Here is a 21,775-nt window from a genome sequence, read left to right on the forward strand (position 1 = left end):
CAGTCAGCCAATCACTGACAGTTAATGAGGGACAAATACATTGAGGTTTGGGGCCAGTCCTTTGCCGCCCCACGTTGCGCTCGCGCCCATTTAGCGGCGTGACAATGACGAGCAGTGTCCCTCCAACAAGACCAAACCCGAACTCGGCACATTCTCTCCTCAAAGAGAGCTGAAACCGCTGAACCCGGATCAGCCGGACGTCCCGATCAGACAACGGGGCGGTGTGAACGGGAAGCTCTACACCGGGATGTTTAGCTAGCTAGTTGGCTACATGCTAACGCCGTATGTTTGCACCGCGCACGTGTTAAAGATAACGTCGCACACAGGGCGGCGCTGAGGACACACAACCAGGACATGCATGAAAACCGGCACATTTTATCCAAAATAATTAATTGTGTGAAGTTTTGTGGGGCTTTTGAGTTGGTCTTTATATTCATATTGTAATATATTTGTCCTTTAATATATTTATTATACAAGATTTATAATAATTGATATACTGAACTGTATTATACTGTAAGTATTTATTATGTTAAACTGTTGGAATAAATGTAAAATATCTAAGTAAATTGTGATAGTAAAGTAATAATGCGTTTTTGATACCCTTTTTTTTTGCATTGAATCATACTGGCATGTTTACTGAAACTGATTAGCTGACCTTCGCAAAAAAAGAATCCACCAGCCGCCACTGTTACCAAAACTCCATTAATCCCTAACGGATCCTTATCTGTGCTGCGTGCGGTACCATATGATCGTTTATCGCTAAAGAGCAATCTGCGCAGGTGAGATGGGGCTTGTTTGACCTTTACGCACAGTTGGGAAGGAGCGTCCTTTCCCTAAAGAGAGGAGGGGGGGGGGGGGTAGGATTGGGGCGGCGGCCTGCTCTTTAAAGAGGAGGAAAGTGAAAGTAAACCGCCCAGAGCCCAATGGGTGCACACGCTGAATGAGCAACACACTTCTGCGGCACCACAGCAAGGTAGGCTGCTCCCCCCGTTGTCTTATATCATTAATGTGGAAGAAACATCTGTTTGATTGCGTGTCGGCTCGAGGCAGCGGCTCGCCTCACCTGTTGGTACCCACGTGCCGCGTGTGCTGTTCGGATCTGATTTAGGTGGTTATGTGTGACTAACTTGTAAGTGCGTCAGCGGGCAGCTGTTGGGGGGGGGTCACCGGAGAAACGCCGCGGATAGTCACCAGGGGGCTCACGGTGACCGCCCCCAGGAGGGGGGACATGTCCTCATGTTTTCCCCATACCGGCATAGCAGGGGCGCGCCCACTAACTGTCCAGGGAAAATAGTTACTATTTTTTTATATATATGTAGCCGGGTGAAGTGGGGGCAGGGAGGTTTTTGGACTGCTAGATGGTCCGCACAGAGGGTGAGGGCGTACTGCCCCTTTAAGTACATGGGCATGAGTTCACGTGGGATTTGGAGCTGCAGAGCGGGACCTAGTGGCTACTAACACGACACAGTGTTAGCGGTTAGCATCGGAACAGCGTTAGGGAAATACCTGTTCAGCGGGTCAGCGTAAGTGTTCTAACATTAATAAACCTGACTCACCATGTAAATTGTGATTGATTGCCTGTACTGAGTGTATGTTCTTGGGTTGTGCACCTCTGCTTCGTTTAGAGGGGAGTAACAAGCTGCTGTGGGTTGAGGTTGCACGTGCATGGAGCCGTGCGCGCCGGCGCTTGAGTGAGTTTGTTTTCGGGACTTTTTGGAGGAACGACAATGGTGTGGGATTTGAACAGCATGAGACCAATGTGCATGTTTTTGTTTCTGTTTAACAGGAAGGGGTCACTACTGTTTTTTTTTTTTGTATGTAACTGTTAGCTTCACGTAATTTCTAGCTTAAGGTAATCGTTAGCTCTATTCCATTACATCCTATTAGTTAGTGAAGCGAAGCAATTGGTTATTTGTACACTGTTCCAAGTGCCTCCTTAATTTGACACATTAAGGCTGTGCTCCAGGAGTGCAGTCGGGGGAAATAAAGAACCCACATTAAAGAGAAATAAATTTATCTTCGTGTCCTGTCATCATTTTGATCAGGCTACATATATATATCTATATATATAGATATAGATCTATATATACATATAGATATATATTGATCTGTTCAATGGTATTTTTCCACGCACGGCAGGTCCGCAGTGACATCGCAGTTTTCCCGACTCATGCACCCCCCTAAAGGTGTAAACCCGGCGGGATCCACCGGGGTGTATAGATAGAAACAGGCACGTGCACAGACCTGCCACCCGTAATGGTGCTCAGGGACCTGCCACCTTGCCCTGTCTGAGAAAAGAGACCCTTCTGCTGGAGCCCAATTCTTTCTTCATTCATCAATATTTAGAAATAAAAATGACTCTCTCGGTCGTCAATTCCCCCTAAATGTGTATCGATATCTGACTGGGATTTTATTTTGGTTTATTGTCAGCGTTTCGCGCGCCTCCGCCCCCCTCTTTCCCCTCCGTCCCCCTCTGTCCCCCTTCCTCTGTCCCCCTCCGTCCGTCAGTTTAGTTTACTTAATTTAATTTAATATTTTTTATTGTATTATATTGTATATAATGTGTATCTATTTATTCTATTCTTCCCTGTACATGCTGCGATAACAAAATGTCCCCCTTGAGGGATCAATAAAGTATCTATGTATGTATCTATCTATCTATATGACAGTCTGGTGAGGTATCATGTGGTATATTATTAGTGTAATGCTGCTTATGCTTCAACTCTGTCAGAAAACAGTCAAATAAAATGTGTGTGTGTTGTTGGCTTTATAGTGAAGAGTTTCTTTGTGTAGAAAAGGGTGACATTATACTCAGTGCTGTAGTGGTAAAATTAGAGGTGGGTAAACTCAGAATTTTGTGATCATACAGACCTCGACGCGATGCGAAGCAACGCAACACAAAGCGTTGCGACTCTGTAAGGCTGTCCTGGCTATATTGCATTATGTTATCAGTAAAAGTCATATACAATCAATGACAATGAATAAATGTGTTAGTAGTTTATTAAATTTAAGAAAACAGTAAAGAAAAGTATGTCAACACAACACAACAAGACAATTGCAGATTAAGAACTATCTCCTTTTCACAGTAGTGCCCAGAGGGCCTCCTTGTCCTCCACGTCAGGTCCTGCCTTGCACAGAGGAGCCATGAACCCCAGAACACGGGTTCATGGCTCCTCTGTGCTTCTCTCTCTATTGGACCTGGTGTTTCTCCTCTCCCTGTGCTCTCTGCATCATTGCCTGTCCTCTCACTGCCTGAAAAAATATGTTGAATTTAAGAGTTAACCAGTTAAGCAGCCTGTCAATTACACTGACAACATAAGTTAAAGGAACACTCATGTACTATGTCATCATAAATAGCCTATACAGCATGTTTTGTTTTCACATTGAGAACTGACTTGTTACAGGCTACTCTACACCTTTCATGACTTAAAATAATTGATTAAGCATATAGGCCTATTCAGTGAAGCAACAGCTTTGCTCCCCGCTCATGATGACAGGGGAGGCAGAGCCTTTGAACATTGACTGGATTTTCTCCTAATTATGTTCGCGCGTCACCAGGCGTTTTTCTTGTCCTTTTACCGTGCACGGCCAGCGAACACAGAGCGCGCGACTACTGCAGGGGCGTGTTCTGGGGTTCATGGCTCCTCTGTGCTTCACCAGCCAGGACTTCACATAATGTGATGGATCTTTCTTGAGGCAGAGCCTCCCCTGTCATCATGAAAGTAAAAAACTGATATATTTGACTTTGACCGTGAAATTTGAATATTCTATAGCTAAACTAAAACATTTCACTTAGCATTTCTCTTAGCTATGTCTAACTGTCTTGCACATAATCTGTCGACGAATTTTTCAATGAATTAGCCTAATCTGCAGCAATATGCGTGAGGATAATTACTCATTTTATTAGGCCTATTTAGATGGGACCGGGAAGGCTGGCTTGTTACCTGCATCATCGTATTTGAAAGCACGTTAGTAGCTTTCAAATACGCATTAGTAGCGTTTGTCCCTGTCTTAATGCGATGTTGTGCGAACCAAAACAACGTTTAAAAAACCTGAATTGATCTTCTTCAGTCTTACTTTGTACTTGAGGCCTTTTGCGGGCATCTGTGGGAGTGGGAGCACTCGATGGTCTCTTCAAATATTGGCTGATATCCATTGCTAATTACCGGCGGTAATCCATTCTGTAGTATCTTGGATACTTCCGGTTCAAATGTCTGTCATGTTGTGATGAGGTCATCAAGGTGCGCGTTTATGCGCAGAAGTAAATATGCACTAATAAAGATGGACGCATACAGCGCCGACTAAAAGAAACTCAATGGTACGTGTCGAACTTAGACAATTAAATGTCAGTGCACGCACACAAATATTACACATTCCGAACAGCAGGCAGGCTAATCCACAATGTGTATGTGTTTACACACCTCCTGGATCCTGATTGGTGTCGCTGCTGCAGCCGCAAGGCACTGATTGGATGCTCACAGAACACAATACAGCGCAGATGAACATGCTTCAGACTACGCCGTTTATATGTTCAACAATAGGAAACGTAGTTTTAGCTGTTTTAAAATTACACCAAGTTTATTTCGGATTATTCCAACGGAAGAATACAAGGCGCAGGGAACTTTGAGGTGCGTAAACGCCACTCAGAGGTGCGTAAACGCTATTTAGAGGTGCGTAAACGCTATTTCCAAAATTCCAGAGGTGCGTAAACGGCGTTTACGTACATTTACCCTCCACTACAGCCCTGGATACTGGTACCTGTGCACACCTTCTTGCGTGCTCGACCCATTTTTCTACCCTAGCCTCCCGCAGCGCGCCAGGCTGCGATTGGTCCGCTAACTACGTACTTTACGGAGTCTCACATTTCCGCTTTTAGAGCCCGATACCGCCATTATTAAAACGAAGACTGTTTACGAGAAAACGGATCAGATTGAAGAGCTTTTGTCGGAAGAAATGCGTAAATATGACCGCTTATACAAGCCGTCATTGGCGTCAGTGGAGGAAAATACGGGAAAATGTGTCCGCGATGAAAAGCAGCAGTGGCGACGCACGGGGCAATAAAGTCTATGATAAATAAATAAACAAACCAACGACTTCCACACACAAAGACGTGACTCTAGGTCGTCTTCAACAAAAACACGTTACTCCGCCTGTTGTTCTGGCGGTGAATTGCTCTGCAACACACGCAAGACTTTTAGAACCATGAATTGAAACGACGGTGCGTAAATAAGCAGAAGCGTGCGCCAGCCTTCACGCTCAGGCCCCTGCGGGCAGTCTGGACCGCACTCTTAAAATTTCTGCGGAGTTTTCTAACGCCACTGTCTCCTGACGCGGACAGCGAAAGCCATTATATGCACAACCCGGACGCTCCTAATTTGACGCTGTTTCCGGTCTCCCTTTTTTTGTCGATCGCCCGCAAAATGTAAGTGATGTTAATTCATACATGTCAAATAATCTACGTGCCAAATCTCATGAATATATATAAATATGTACATGTCTAACTACTGCAGGAATTGTACTTTGATGAGAGAAAGTATCGATGGTCAGCAACGCCGGGGCGACGATGAAAAACCTTTTATACGGGGCGATTTAGAGGCGTTGAAGCGGGATATCTTATTTTGAAAGGCCAGAATTGGGTTCCCGGATATGTTGTCGGCATCGATGGTAATTTTGTCGACCGTTTAACGCCTACTTTAACACCCTTAAATCCCCTCAAAACATTGCACGATCATTTGTACCAATAGTTTTACCGAATATTTAGCTAAAAACTGTCTGCGTCAGGAGACTTTTTTTTTATGTATTTAAATATAATATATAAAGAAAATATTTTTCTTTGGAGACCGATGGCTACAAATGACAAATCATTTTTTTAAAAGGAAGAAAAAAGTTACTGCTCTGGTTCCATATCTCTGATTCAAAAGCTCACCAGTAAGGCCTGCGGGTGTTCTTTAAGACCATTGTGTTCCAGGGCAGATATACAGCTGACGTTAGCAGCAAATGTGTTCATTTGAACTTTGTATTAACAGATACTGAGTAATAAAAGTATATTATTATCAGAAAATGTCTACAGCTATCTTAAAAAAACCATAAAATCCATTTCTATTGTTGCCTCTGTAACATACGTTACACATCATGTATATAGTCATAACATTACATTACATTACATTACAGGTCATTTAGCAGACGCTTTTATCCAAAGCGACTTACATTACACTTTAAACCCATGGCTTTTTACACATTTTTGCATAACATGCGGCTGATAGTATAAACTGCCTTTATCTCAAAGAACCATTTAACTCAGAAGAGCAAGAAACAAAGTGCAATTTCCTCAAATAAGCCAATGTAACAATTTGCTATAGATAAGTGGCGTTATAAGTACAGTTTAAGTGCTGCCATATGTTAGTCTTTAGTCGAGGTAGAGTCTTAATTACATCTATTAAAGGTTTTCCCAAACAAAAACATAACCAGGTAGACCTTGCTAGGTTCACTGTTCACAACATCATCTAACAACTCTTTGTAACACAACGTGGCACTATTTCCACCAGCATACCAGCATAACATGGTACAGACTTGAATGGATTTAAAAAAAAATTTTTTATTGAGATCGTAAACAAGCCAGCTCAGTTGCATGAAAGCATGAAACTTTATCTGATAACAGGAGAACATTATTATAACTTGCAAATTGCTGAGAGCTGATGGTTCTTTACTGGTCTAATCCAGGAGACTGTTCTTCAAGGCAAGTTTATTTGTATAGCGCTTTTCATACACAAGGCAGACTCAAAGTGCTTCACATCATAACATTTCATACAATAAAGTGAAATAAAATGCAGGAATTAAAAGACAATTAAAAAAAGCAAATAAAATTATGAATTAATCTTATTTAAATTGTTTAATTAAAGGCAGAGGTTAAAAGTGTAATGCAGGTAGAGTTTAGCAGAAGGCGAAGCTGAACATAAAAGTTTTCAGTCAGTCTTGTTTTAAACGTGGTCAGAGTTGGGGCAAGTCTTAAATCTTCAGGAAGTTTATTCCAGCTGTTTGTTGCATAGTAGCTAAATGATGCTTTCCCATGATTTGTATCTACCCTGGAAATCACTAACAGATTGGTGTCAGAAGATCTTAGTGATCTTGAGGGCTTATGTAGTGGAAGCCGTCAGGATCTCCGATCCCCCCGAGTTGGTTGATGAGAAGAATCGCAGCACGTTGATCAATTAAAGTCAAAAAGTTAACATTTATTTAGAAGAGAAAAAGATTACATGAGCAATTCTCCGCAGATATCTGTAACTAGTACTTACAGAACATGTCTTGAAGAATTCACTGGAGTCGTCACCGTTCAAAATCTGAATGCTGAGTACTGTCCCGTCTAATGATGTCTAATGATACAGGGAGAGAGAAAAGACCAGTTAACAGAGTTATTTGGCACAAGCACAGGTCAGACAGCAAATAGAACAGGTTGGTTTGAATCTTCTCATTTAGATCTTGATTGATTGAACTTACCATCCAGCTCATGTGCTGCATCAGCTCACTGAGTTTCCAGCCAACGGTTCCCTTTTTAGTTTTGAAAATGTCAATGAGCCGCGGGGTGTACTGGTCCAGAGCCTGAAGAATCGCCCTCAAGATTCTTACTGGCGATTCTATTAAACTCGGCAAACACCATAAAGAGTAGAGAGAGGGGTGGGTAGAGGTGGAGAGATGTTAACATTCCAACAAGTGGGTTTGGATTTTTAGCCACATACCGTACATATATTTTAGAAAAAAAGCACAAAACTTACTTTTTCTAAATGAATCCAGCTCAAGCAGACTGAGCTGGTGAGATTTTCCAACCACAAATTACAAGTAACTTACAAAAAGCAAGTGTTAATAGCAATTTCATGAAACTGATTTAAGTCAATTTACTGTTTTTATTAATTACCATGTTTGCATTTGCAGTGCACTGGGTGGAGTTGAACCCAGGACCTTCTTGGTGTGAGGCAACAATGCTAACCACCACACCACCATGCCGCCCCAGATTATAATCAGTTACAGTTAAAAAAGGATAATGAAATGTCGAACAAAAAACAGAGGCAAAAGTGTTGAGAACTGAACTATGTCCACCTGCACTTGGGCCTCACATCTTCTCGCAGAACTGCTGTCCCGTCTGTCCATCCTTTCATTGAAAACACCATGACAACAAAACTAAACTAAAATATTGCACAAAAATATAAAAAAAAAAATTTGTCCAAAAATTGTAGAACATGTTAGGCTTTGTTGAAAATGCCACGGATTTGATTATTAGTACTTTGTAATAGTGTATGTTTAAAAGAGATGTGATACTTCTGACTTTCTAATGCCGAAACAGATACACAAAAATATCTTGCATGTTTAAATACATCTGTCACAGCTCAGCTCCACACCCTACTCACTCTATTTTTACTTTTCAGTCACTCCTCACCGCGTCAGTCTAACGCCCTTCACCTTGTCACCAATTGTTCCTCCGCTTTCGTGCCAGACTCTCGGGCACTTGTTTTCGGACGGATCTCCTGTTGCCGACTCAGCCTGTCACCGTTTATCTCGCTAGCCCGGTGAAGCCAGAAGTTACTCTGCTGTTTCCGGAGCTTTATATAAAAGGTCAAAGTCGTGTGAGTGCATTTGTTTTTTTGCAAGTTTTGGATCAAACAAGTAGCCCTTCGCACCTCTGTCTCGTTAGAGTAGCTCCCAGTTCCAGATATTTGGTGCCCCACAAAGCTGTGGAGAACCAGACAAGCACAGTGTAAATAAGCAAAGCTTTTAATTATTCATGGGACTTAATAATGGCCCATAAACGTTGGAATTTATTAAGATATGAATACCATCGCACATTATGCCGATGTGTACAATAAAAGCAAACATGTAGAATTTAAACCAGTTGTACTCAGGTAAAGAGCTTAAATCCCACCCAAGGTCGCAGACACAGGCTGTTTCTATCTGCGGTTCCATCTGTGCTTGTTGACGGTCCTTCTTCAACATCATCTTGCTGAGACATGTCACCTGGCCAACTGTAGAATGTATGAAACAATACAACTAAGAATACTTTCATAATATAAGGCTGGTCTAAGAAGCACGTTAGCCAATTGCTGATTAAACAAAAAAACGTTTTACAAAGGATTTAGTGTCAGCGTCCTTAAGCGGAGCCCCTGCGGCAGCATTGGTTTTGCTCGCGCTTTGTCTCGACTTCCCTGATGTCAATGAGAAGGTTTTGCCTCTCAGAATAAAATAATAAGGACCTCAAACTAACATGGTATTTATACGGTTTTGCATTAAATCATTCTGGGATTTTTGCTGAAATTGAGCCCTGCAAATGTAAGCGAATGAGTAAATAAGCTAAATGAGCTTTCCGCTCTAACATGATTTGAAGTGGTGGAGTGTCGGTTGTGCAAGCGTCTGTCCTGTGTGCGACAGAGGGGATTAGGAGACAAACAGCCTACAAACTAAGGTTATTAAAGGAGCCATATTATGCTCTTTTACCACAAGTTGACATGGTTCTTTGTGGTCTGAATGAAAAGTCTAAAACATAATTTGATCCTCATCTCCGGCTCCCTTTGATGCTGATGAAGCAGCTTGAATCGTTTGTGTGTCTGTTACTGTGTGAGTGATGACGAACCCAACGACAGACTCTCTTCTTCTTCTCTTTGTGTAGCGTGAGTCTGGATGATCGCGGTGGCAGCATGACATTATTCACATACATGACCTACGCGTTTGTCTTCGTAAGTGTGCAATATAACTTCCTGTTACTCATGTTATATGTATTCTCACCCAGACTCTTCCACAAAGGGCCCTTGTTTATGCCGCTGTTGTCTTCTAGGTGTTCCTCAACACAATGCATCCGTCGGAGGGCGGCTGTCTGGACCATCTGACAAATTTGGTATATGTCCATCATTTTTATAATTTAATTTTTTCTGTTTGAGCAGCACACTACAACTCCACCACACGCAATCCACCACAAGTAAATGTCCAACATTCAATCAGCGTGATACGTAGAGTTTGTAAAGCATATAAATTGTTGTATTAATGTGTATGCAGCAGGTTTAGATTCCCGTACCTTCGGTTGGTTAGTTTAATCGACACCAATGCATAATATTCTATGAGGTCTGGAGATTCAGTGCTGCACAGTTCGACTTTCCCCTCTGAGATCCCCATCTGAGTTTTATGTAGTGGAGTATTTTTTGAAAAAATACATTGAAAAACAAAACCATCCAAAATGAGGTATGTGACTAAATAAACCCAGTGGTGTGAGGCGGTGACCTGGTAGGCCCTTTTACTATAGGAAAATAAAATAAGGTGGAAGAAGCGCGCTTCCTGCTCAAAATATAGTTTTTTCTCATGCGCTGAGTGTTTCCCAAACGTTTTGTGTTAAGTCCCCCTTTGAATGCAAATTAATTAATATTAATAACAAGATTCATCAAATAAGTACGAATCACTTTACTTTTCAGCTTAACAATTATATTACGTTTTGTGAACATATTTTCAAAGTAAATTTACTTCAAAGATTAAAATTAAACTATTTACACATTTAACAGGACAGGACCTTTTCGCTGTCTTTCAGATGCTGTGCATCTCTCCCTCGCTCTCTCTCCCTCTCTCTCTCTCCCTCGCTCTCTCCCTCGCTCTCTCTCCCTCGCTCTCTCTCCCTCGCTCTCTCTCTCTCTCCCTCTCGCTCTCTCCCTCTCTCTCTCTCCCTCGCTCTCTCTCCCTCGCTCTCTCTCCCTCGCTCTCTCTCCCTCGCTCTCTCTCTCCCCCTCTCTCTCTCTCCCTCGCTCTCTCCCTCTCTCTCTCTCCCTCGCTCTCTCTCCCTCTCTCCCTCTCTCTCTCTCCCTCTCTCTCTCTCCCTCGCTCTCTCCCTCGCTCTCTCTCCCTCTCTCTCTCTCCCTCGCTCTCTCTCCCTCGCTCTCTCTCCCTCTCCCTCTCTCTCTCTCCCTCGCTCTCTCCCTCTCTCTCTCTCCCTCGCTCTCTCTCTCTCTCCCTCGCTCTCTCCCTCTCTCTCTCTCCCTCGCTCTCTCTCCCTCTCTCTCTCTCTCCCTCTCTCTCTCTCCCTCTCTCTCTCTCCCTCGCTCTCTCCCTCTCTCTCTCTCCCTCGCTCTCTCTCCCTCTTTGCTGCGCTCATGCTTGTAACGTGAGCCGTCTGCGGGGCGTGATTCCAGCACAACGCATCAAATTTAGTCTTATCTATTTTCAACATATGCATTAACAATCAACCATTACAATGAATATACCTATGGCGGAAGATTTGCGACAATTGGAAAATAAGAACAAAGACTCTGAATCAAATATGTCTTTCTCTGTAGATTCACAACAGCCACGTGCTCAGTAGACTGCCAAGAACATCTTTTCTTTTTACACACAACGCAGTGTGGTTCTCATACCCAGTCCAGTTACAGGTGGCATCAACAGAAACATATTGCTGCTTACATCCAACAACGTGTTGTTACACTACAGCCATCTGATCAGTGTGAGACACTTAAACTGTTTGTACAATGTACAACATTTGAAGGGCTACATATATTTTTCCCATTACAATATGTATATATATATATATATATATATTACACATACACATACACATACACACACTTAAACAAAAAAGATGCAAGTAATAGTAGCAGATAACCCCCGGGGGGGGGGTGCCTTAAAATTGAGTCTGTCAATATAATAATTTTAAAAATTGATAATGTCTTCTCTTTCTCCACTTCTTTCTTCCAACCTCCAGACCAACGTGAATCTGAAGGAAGGCTTTGGTTTGGTGATTGAAAATCGCAAGGTAACTCACTGAAACTGTGGCGAGCAAAAAGTACCGTTGAGGCTCCGTGTAGATACACGTAAATGCATTTCCTTCATTAAAGGCCGCACTGGAATGGATGTGATTAAGTGTGCGTGTGTGTTCCTCCCAACGCAGGTCCAAATGAGCTGTACTTTACAGAGGGAGTGCAAGCGGGGAAACGGAACAAGGAAAGCGTGTGAATTGCTACGCGACTGCTTTAACCTGGTGAGTGAACGAGGCCAACTTCCATTTCTGTCAAGTTGGTGTCGACGATTATGAAGGATTGTGACGTTTTCTCACTTTCCTTGTCTTTTTTCCCTCTTTTTTCCCCCCACCACAGAAAATAGAGGACGAGATACTTCCCGAGTGTTTAGAGCAAAAATCTGTGAAAGTCCATTTCTCTCACATCATGTGTTTGATATCCGGAAGGTTCGACCACGTTTCTCGAGGTACTTCACATACAGATACTACTCTCCTCCCCTCAATAGAAATAGTCTGCTGGCACCTGCATTCCTTTTTTTTCGCTCAGCATGTCCTCCGAACTCTATGCTAAGCTAGTGGATGGAAGCCTGTGAGCCACTGACATTGATGCAAAAATAAACAGCACCTTTTGCGCTGCCAAAGCATGAATCACGACGCGACAGCACAGGCCTTTGTTTGGATTGTTTAAAGTTCATGCAAAAGAGGTCGCTTTATAAATTGACACAAAATATTTTTGCACTCTAATTATTGTTCAAAATAACAATAGTTATTGAACTATTGTGTCAAAGCATGTTAGTGAAGACTTTAAAAAAATATATTGAGCCTCATCATTTTCTTTCTTTCTTTCTGGCGTCACAGCCTGCAACTACGGTGAGTATGCCTCCTGTGCTCTGATTGTTATGCTGGGTTTGAGGTGATGAGCACTAAAACACACTCCTTTTTCTGTTGTGTGTTCCTTTTATTAACTATTTGTTATCTTTTTGTTCAGAAAACGTGTCCGAAATACTCAATGTACGAAAACAATGTGCTGGTGAGTAACACATTCCATTTAGAGGTCCGTGTTGATACTGGGCATCGGAAAGGCAGGAAACGGTTAGCTGTTGCATGACTGGAGGTCTCGGTCTCCCACACTTTTACGGTGACAGAGATGCTGTGTGCTCTCTGCTCTGACCGGCACGGGCTGCTGAGCAGGAATACCGCGACAGCAACCGCCTGTGGCGGCTGCGGGCTGTTTATTTACGACAGTGAAAGCCGGCAGGTTATGTTAGATACAATGAAGACATGATATTTTCTCACGGACCGGATTACCTCCCGCCTTAACCTTTCAGTGCAATAATGCAAGGGCTCACTTGCATGAGGGTGTAGTACAGGACCACTTGCACTTGTGTGTAATTCACTAAAAACCTGACTGCCCCAACGGTTAGGATTACAATCGATCAACTTTAGATAATTTACAGAAAGACAGAAAGGTGGTTAGATTGTGCAAATCTAAATGTACCACTAATTACTAGTAGTGGTAAAAACCACCGCTGCTATGACATCTTATTGCTACACTCAAACGTACATTGCATTTATTGCCACCCTCCGCATATTGTGATATTGTATCACTGAGTGACTTACTACATTTCTGCAGGTTCCAATCTGACAACAACACCAGCAACAGGAACAGCAACAGTTTCTGATCTGACAACACAGACAAAAACAGCAGTAGCAGCACCAGTACCCCCACCAGTACCACCACCAGTACCACCACCACCACCAACAGCAGTTTCTGATCCGACAACAACACAGACGACAACAACAACAACAACAGTAGCACCAACAACAATGAAATCAAAGGCAACAGCACCGGCTCCGAGTCCCAACGCGACTTCTCTAGATCCCGATGGTGAGCCCTGAAAATGTGCTTCACATGATTACGTAATAGCTTCAGCGCCTGTTGAGCGTACATTTTAAAGTGACTCGTAGGCGTCCTTCATGTCTTTTCGTGAGGAGTGAACGATTGTAAACGTGATGAGGACGATATATAAAGTCCCGTGTTTCCTCCTGCACCATGATGCCCATTTCTACCCCCCCCCCCTTTAATTGTAGAAAGTTCTGTTTAGCATTAGACACAGCTTATAGATATTTATGCATATGGTTGTAAAACATTCTGAGTAAATTTCCAGAGGAACATTAGTTCCATCTGCTCTCTTTTAAGGCAAAGAAGGCTAAATAATAATACATTTTATTTATACAGTGCTTTACATGGTAGGCTACTCAAAAACCAGCAAATTTAGCACATAAACACAGAGCAATAAAACCAACACATAAAACAATCATATCAAAAGCAATTAAAACAGTCTACAACTTTCCTAGTAAGGAGATATTTTTAAATCCTTCCACATTCAGTCGGTCCGCGATTGTCTGCCAGGCTTCTTCTCGCTGTTTAATTACAGCTGCCGTTTTCCCGTTTTTTGCATATTAGATGCTTCACTGTCTCATAAGTTTCCATTATTAGTTGCTGCTCAGCGGGTTAAAAGTCTTCTCCATTTCCGCATCAGTAAATCTGTGATGGACACCGTGGTCTACTTAAGAAAGCCGTGAACGTGCACTTATCCCAGCTGTGTACACCTGGATTGACTTAGCTCTGCCTTCTCGTTCCCTCGGCGAACGTGCAACTGATTAAGCCGCGGCTCAACCGGTCGACTCAGTGTGATTAACCGGTTAATCACACTGAGCCTTTTCACTTATCCTGGATTTATTTATTCTACTTTTGTGCCCCCCGGGTCCACCACCACTGCTACGACATTCTTCTCACTGGTAAACTCAAACTGATCTTGCATTTATTGCCAACCCCCCCATCCCCTCTGTTTTGTAATATTTCTGCAGTTTCTGATCCGACAACACAGACGACGACAACAACAGTGTCAGAAATCACAACAACAGCAACACCAACAACAGGAATGCTTTCAACATCAGAGGCAGCAGCAGCGGCCCAAAGTCCCAACGCGACTTTTCCAGATCCCAATGGTAAGCTCTGTGCGTATTGAAGATGAATGGATGGACAATATCACAAATTTGTCATGAGTCATGTGACATCCTCCGTCACATCGACTCACATCGGAAAAACAATGAAAAGGCTTCCGATGGGGAGAATAAAAGGAAAGAAACTTTAAGAGAAAGAGGAGGACAACGTGAAAGATGTACAATATGTTCAATTCATCCGACAGAATGATTCAAATACACATTGTGGCAAGACAGAAATCATTTATATAAGAAGCCCTTCTGGAGCCGTAACGTTACGTGAACACCAGGCGCTGCAGCCGAGCATCCAGGGTCCCGCAGACTCTCTCACACACTGTCTCACACTGTCTCTCATACTGCACAGTGTTGCGATGCAGAGAACATCTGGAAAGCCGCTGCATGTCGTGCTCTTTGTAAAGTTCTGCTGGTTTATTTGGTCCTTAATAAACTTCTGGATGTTCCATGTTTCACTCCTTCAATTGATCCAATGTCTGATTATGAATAATATATATATTACATTACATTACATGTCATTTAGCGGACGCTTTTATCCAAAGCGACGTACAATAAGTGCATTTAACCATAGGGTACAAACTCAGGAGAACAAGAAAGTGCAATTTCCTCAAATAAGCCAATTTACAATTTTCTATAGATGAGTGACGTTACAAGTACAATTTAAGTGCTACAATTTGTTAGTCTTTAGTCGAGGTAGAGTCTGAAGAGGTGTGTCTTTAGTTTGTGGCGGAAGATGTGAAGGCTCTCTGCGGTCCTGATGTCTTCAGAGAGCGCGTTCCACCATTTCGGCGCAAGGACAGCGAAGAGTCGAGATCTAGTCGAGTGTTTTGCTCTCAGTGAGGGAGGGACGAGTAGTTTTGCAGATGCAGAGCAGAGAGTGCGGGTTGGGATGTATGCTGATTCCAACACGCATTTAACGTTAACTTGTGTGCAATACTTTTTTCGGGCTTGTAGTCTCACAGGGGGAGGCGGTGTCAATTTTTGCCATGATTATATGATTCCTTTCATTTTATTTTGTATAGCACAACATTGAAGATGGGTGGATGGACAATATCACAAATTTGCCTCAGAGGGCTTTACAGTCATGTGACATCCTCCGTCACATCGACACAGAAAAAACTCCCCAAACAATGAAAAGGCCTTTGATGGGGAGAATAAAGGGAAGAAACCTTTAGAGAGACAGAGGAACGTGCAGAATGAACCATGGGACTGATGTACAATACGTTCAATTCATCCGACAGAATGATTCAAACACACATATTTCAGCCTTTGAGGAACCGAGATAGCCTGACGTCAATCATCTCGTTAACTTGAGCTGGATAATGGGACGTTTGATGGACTTAGTTGAGACACGTACGAGGAACAGGGCCCGGGTCCACCACCACTGCTACGACATTCTTCTCACTGGTAGACTCAAACTGATCTTGCATTTATTGCCGACCCCCCCATCCCCTCTGTTTTGTAATATTTCTGCAGTTTCTGATCCGACAACAACACAGACGACAACAACAGTGTCAGAAATCACAACAACAGTAGCAACACCAACAACAGGAATGCTTTCAACATCAGAGGCAGCAGCAGCGGCCCAAAGTCCCAACGCGACTTTTCAAGATCCCAATGGTAAGCTCTGTGAATGTGCTTCACATCATTATGTAATGAATACTTTCCCAACAGCTTGGGAAAGTATTCTTTCTTTGTCAACATGATCTTGCATGTTTAGATGAATCCCTTCACGAGCGAATTGCGCTTTGGCCACTTCTGAGTAGGGTGGTTCAGTGTTTCCCACACACAGACTAATCTGTGGCGGCGCGTTTGGTGTCCTTTCTTTAAAACGCTATTTAAATCATGCAGCGTATTCGTTCAGCTGCATTTCCTTTCCCTGCTCTCCCTCCATCTCTCGCACGCACGCACGCACGCACGCACACGCGCGCGCACACACACACACACACACACACACACACAGCCCCTCCCCTCGTGCACACCGTATCTGCCTCTTTTCTAGCAAGCCCCGCAAAATCCGTTGTCCTGACAGAAGTTGCAGACTTTGCACATCTAGTACGGCGCTTGTATTGGCGTGAATCCCTGTTTTGTATTTACTCCAATAAAGTTATATTTTTGTACTCTCGTGTTTCTGCATCTTAATGTTTCTTGTTTTAACCACAGCAAATGAGCGCTTAGTGATGTTTTATTTTTAATTTTCATTGTCCTACAACAGCGATTCCCAAAGTGTGGGCGGGTGCTGCCGAGGTACTGCAGGTGGGCCGCGAGAGGTCATTTACAATAAATAGATAAAAAGTTTTAAATTTTCAATTTTGAAAAGTTTGAAATTAATATAAAAATATGTATGAAGCGGCACAGTAGTTATGTAAAACATTAATTGATGAAGCACAAACAATTTAAACGAACCGATTGGTTAATTGGTTGATCCATACTGGTTGTACACGGCGCGCAAGGCGCTCTGCCAAACACGCCAAAGCTCGTCTACGACGGCGAGATGCTGAGCGGCGCTCAAGCGCGTGAGATGTGGAGCTGCTTTCAGGGCGCGTCGGAGAAACAAAGCTGTCGTTCGAGCGCGAGCAGAGATTCTCCTCGCGAGCAACGAAGTTCACGTTTTGCAAGCGAGCAAATACCTCGCGAGACGGACTTTTGCTCAACCTGATTTGCGCTCTCGAATTTTGACAGTGATTTGCGCTGATAGACTACAGCATCTTATGCTCCTTATTGTGCGGAAAACACGGCACATGAGCTCCGGAGAAAATGGAATACAAAACATACATTGTCGTTTAATACATTTTTAATCGGTTAAATTCTTAAGGTCATTTAATCATCCCTAGTTTATGTTTTGATCAGAGTTGTGATTAAAGGTTTGGGTGGGCCGCAAAAGATTTTCAGATTTCAAAGTGGGCCGCGGCATTCTTGAGTTTGGGAACCGCTGTCCTACAATATTCCATGTGCTCCAGTTAACAACATTTGTTTTCTCCCTTTATGATCCTCATGGAAGTTCTCTCTGATCTCTTCTAGTGAACCTGCAGAGGCTTTTATGGCTGTCTATGGTCTTCCACGTCATCGTGCCAGTTGCTGTTTACCTCTACGTGCGCCGCCAATGGAGGCGGGACAAGGTGCAGTGGGTGTGGTCAGCATAACAGCCCGGGATGGTCATTTGACATTTAATGTGTCTCCAGCACACGACATATTGCAACATTGCAAGTGATTTAATGTTGTTTCTTTTTTTTAGGCATCCTACATGTCCAATGGGAACTCAACAGAGGACGAGCAGAATACAGAGGTTGCATTGATGGTTAGAGATATTCTGTGTGCGCTTTTACAACCAATCACGCAATGTTTTGCTGGTGCTGCGAGTCCAGAGGGCTGTTGCACAAAACCAGGATAAGGGATTAAGCCGGGATATTCAGGTTATCCTGGATGAATTTACCTTGGGCTTGGTTGCACGAAAGCAGGTTGAATTAAACCCAATCAAGGAACCATGGCAATTTATTCTTTGCAGCTAGCCCGCTCCACACCAGGCTAACCATAGATTTCCATCACAGGCCTGCGTTGGTTTAAAACAAGGGCCACCTCCTCAGCTGGGTTGAAGATAAATGAGCCGCCTTCTTAACTGCTGAAATCAGTTTAGATAAAATATGTGAGCAGGCATCTTGTAATTAATTTCTACACCATTTGCAAACGGTTAAGGCATTTTATTTTATCTTTACCTGTGTTTGTCCAGTCTTGTTTGTTCTGTATGAACATTAATTGTATATTAAGATATTTGACACAGCTTATAGAAGTTTCGTAGTAAGTAGATATTCTTATATCCTTCCGCATTCAGTAGGTCCACGATTGTCTGCCAGGCCTTTTCTCTCTGTTTAATTACAGCTGCCCTTTTCCCTTTTTTTTGCATATTCTACCCTCATAAGTTTCCAAAAATGCTCAGCGGGTTAAAAGTATGCTGCGCGCGGCGTCTTTTCCATTTCCGCATCAGTAAATCTGTGATGGACACCGTGGTCTTCTTAAGAAAGCCATGAACGTGCACTTATCCCAGCTGTGTACACCTGGACTGACTTCGCTCCGCCTTCTCATCCCGGCTCGGCGAACGTGCAACTGATTAAGCCGCGACGAGCCGATCACACTGAGTCAAGCTGCGCCTTTTCACTTATCCGGGATTTCTTTATTCTACTTTTGTGCAATACCCCCCAGGACTGCCGACGAGGCCTCGAGTTGCTTCCGTAGACCCACTTTCAGCCGCGCTCTGCTTGCTGATGATTTATCGCTCTGCTTCATTCGATCACCATTTTTGTAGTAGTAGTAGTTTTGTAGCATCTAAATTATTTATCTCTGCCTTCATTTAGTTCCTGCGCCCCATGTTTTTACCGTATGTCGCAGCGATTACTAGTAGTGTGTCGTGTGATCCATGGTTTTCCCTCAGGGATTATCTGACCTTACGACCTCTGATGCTGTCGGCCTTGAATTGATGTGTATGCTCTACACTTACCTCTCTTTCAGTTAGACCCACCGATGACATTTGTGAAGAGCAACGGACAGACCTCAGGATCGCTCCAGGTGAATACAAGCATCAATTCCTGAACTCCTCCGCGTTCAGCAGACAGCAACACGAGAATCATTTTTATTGTTTATCACCATCTCCGTTTTTGAAGGATTGAATGTTTGCTTTTTCTTGAGTTTGGTCGTGGTTTTGGTATTAGGTCATGAATTGGGTCTTTTTGAGTCCATCCTGTGGATATGCAGGAAGCGTGTCTGTAGAACCTCGACAAGGCACCGACAGCCGTTACTCTCTCCCTTTGCATGCAGCTGGACGGGTATTCGGACGACGAAGACGAATCGGAGCTGTCAGGACGCCCCACCCGCCTCTAACGACGTCGCACCTGCTTGCACTTCTACATGCTGCACGTCTGCGTGAGCGGAACGAGGTGTTTGGATCCCGGGAGGATCGGCTCTGCCTCGGGACCGTTGTAACGGGGGCAGACAGAATTGGAATGAGCTGCGGCAGAGTTGTTGGCCCGCAGCAACACATACCAAGGACGCCGGCCGTCGGGCGCAACACGCTGCGGTTATGTTGTGGTGGAGTTTCAGCTGATTCCGTAGGGAATACATTGCTTTTTCATTTTTCTTTTGAATCATTTACCCTTTTAACCTTCCACTCTTTAGTTTCGCCACTCAGTGAACCGTTTGCGGCTTTTTGGCAGCAGGATTTTCAACGTTGTTTTAAAAAGTTCTAAACGGAGCAGCAGGTGAAGTAAAGTTCTGTGGACCTCCAAAAGCATTTCCCTTCTTAAAAGTGATGCTTTTAATTTTATATTGGTATATATACAAAATGAAATCATATCATTAGCAGCATTTCATTTATCTTCATGTCATCATATTAAACATCATATTAACCCTGCTCCTGTGTTAGGATCAGTACCAGTACTGTCTTAGCTTTTAAATGCATTGTTCATTGACTTTTCAGGAACCTGTTTTTTTTCACGTTAACATAAAAGATGGTAACAGAAAGCAAAGGCGTAACCACGCATCCTTTGGGGGGGTCGTGTCCCCCCTCAATATTGAGAAAATACCAATCTGTCCCTCTCAATATACAGCAGAAACGCACCGGGACTCTCTGAGTGCCGGATCGCTCGGCTCAGCGGGCCGTAGTGACCCGCGCCCCCCCGCCCCGTCAGCACAGCGTCCAGCGGACCCCCCAATGTCCAAACTATGGTTACACCCTTGACAGAAAGCCAACATAGAGGAATTTCACATAGCATTCAAGATGGGAATTTACCCGTCTTCTGCTTGTGTGGTGCTTTTTTTTTTACTCTATTTAAAAAACAGCGTCTTTTTCTTATGTGTGAAGATATTTATGTTGTTTTTTTTGACAGAATATTGTGACTGTGTCTCTGGTTGTATGTGAAGAGTTTTTTTTAAACGCACTGATGGAATCAATGAATGGTTCGAGAGCTGAGAAGGCGGCGCGGTGTTATTCTCATTGGTTGATGCATTACTAACAATTTGAATTACTAGAACATTCAGCGGAAATTTGTCAGTTATTTAGCTTCCAATCTGAACCTCAATCCGTTGAGGCTCGTCACACATTGAACACTGAGTATCTTTAATAAGACAGTATTGTGACACGTTGAAATCCTTTTGTACACTGAATCTTGTCAATAAGCGGCTGTTGTGACACTTTGTTATTGTTTTTAAGTGCTTGTTAAAGACAGTTGTTGCATATATTCATTCAAGAGGATCTTTTTGTAAAGGAAGACTTATTCCTCATTTGGCAGCACATTTTGTGAAACACCTGAATATGAATCAGTACCTTTAAGCTAGATCTGATCTATGTATTATTTAACTACTGTGTAATTCTGTCAACATCTGAAGAAATCTTACTAATCTTAACTAATCTAGTGTAATTCTGTCAACATCTGAAGAAATGTAATCTTACTAACCGTTTTACCCATTGGAGAGTTGAATCCAGCTGTTTTTAGACACCTGTTCGGATGGCTTTGGTTTGAATAAAAAAACCTTCCTTGAACACGTCTGTGCAGCTTCCAAGGATTCAGTTCAGTAAACAAGGGTTGCTCATATAAATAAAGTCATTTTAAACAAATGTTGCTTGTTTGGTGGTCTTGCGTTTTTTCTAGAATCAAAAACATCTTACATTTATATAAAAAGGTTTTCCAACTATGGACTGTAGTTCTTTTGGAATTGCACTCCAGTCAAACATTACACAATGTTACGAAGGTTATGTTGATTCTACATCTGTTAAACATGGCATACCTAAAAGGTCCGGACACATATCCGATATATAAACCGCCTACAACAGAGCTTCAACATACACAAGAGGTCCGGCAGTCCCTGTGAATGCATATAAATAACTCTCGTGGCCTTTTACAAGAGGTACTTGTGTGAAGGATAACGGTGGCGACGATGACGTTGCAACTGCTGCAAAGTGCAAACAAATAACACAAATAACAAAAATAAAGATCTGACCAAATACATGAGAGG

The 21,775-nt window shown here is 43.0% G+C and overlaps 1 protein-coding gene across 11 annotated transcripts; it reads left to right on the forward strand.

The window, feature by feature from the left end:
• Positions 1-827: 827 nt before the first annotated feature.
• On the forward strand, positions 828-21,377 carry LOC120828244 (uncharacterized). 11 transcript variants are annotated; one of them, XM_078084554.1, is made up of 16 exons: positions 916-973; positions 1,626-1,691; positions 9,653-9,719; positions 9,818-9,877; positions 11,720-11,770; positions 11,906-11,995; positions 12,111-12,219; positions 12,611-12,622; positions 12,741-12,782; positions 13,386-13,640; positions 14,624-14,764; positions 16,250-16,393; positions 17,795-17,892; positions 18,009-18,071; positions 19,277-19,333; positions 19,583-21,377. In XM_078084554.1, exons 2-16 carry the CDS (start codon positions 1,666-1,668, stop codon positions 19,643-19,645), a joined length of 1,278 nt encoding a protein of 425 aa, XP_077940680.1. In that variant the 5' UTR covers positions 916-973; positions 1,626-1,665; the 3' UTR covers positions 19,646-21,377. The 11 variants fall into 11 exon arrangements, with proteins under 11 accessions (XP_077940684.1, XP_077940686.1, XP_077940683.1 ...); XM_078084553.1 differs by lacking the exon at positions 916-973 and adding an exon at positions 1,397-1,523; XM_078084558.1 differs by lacking the exon at positions 1,626-1,691 and having other exon boundaries at positions 828-973.
• Positions 21,378-21,775: the final 398 nt, after the last annotated feature.

The sequence above is a fragment of the Gasterosteus aculeatus genome, chromosome 11 (assembly GCF_964276395.1).
Source record: "Gasterosteus aculeatus chromosome 11, fGasAcu3.hap1.1, whole genome shotgun sequence".
In the NCBI taxonomy this organism is placed as follows: Eukaryota; Metazoa; Chordata; class Actinopteri; order Perciformes; family Gasterosteidae; genus Gasterosteus; species Gasterosteus aculeatus.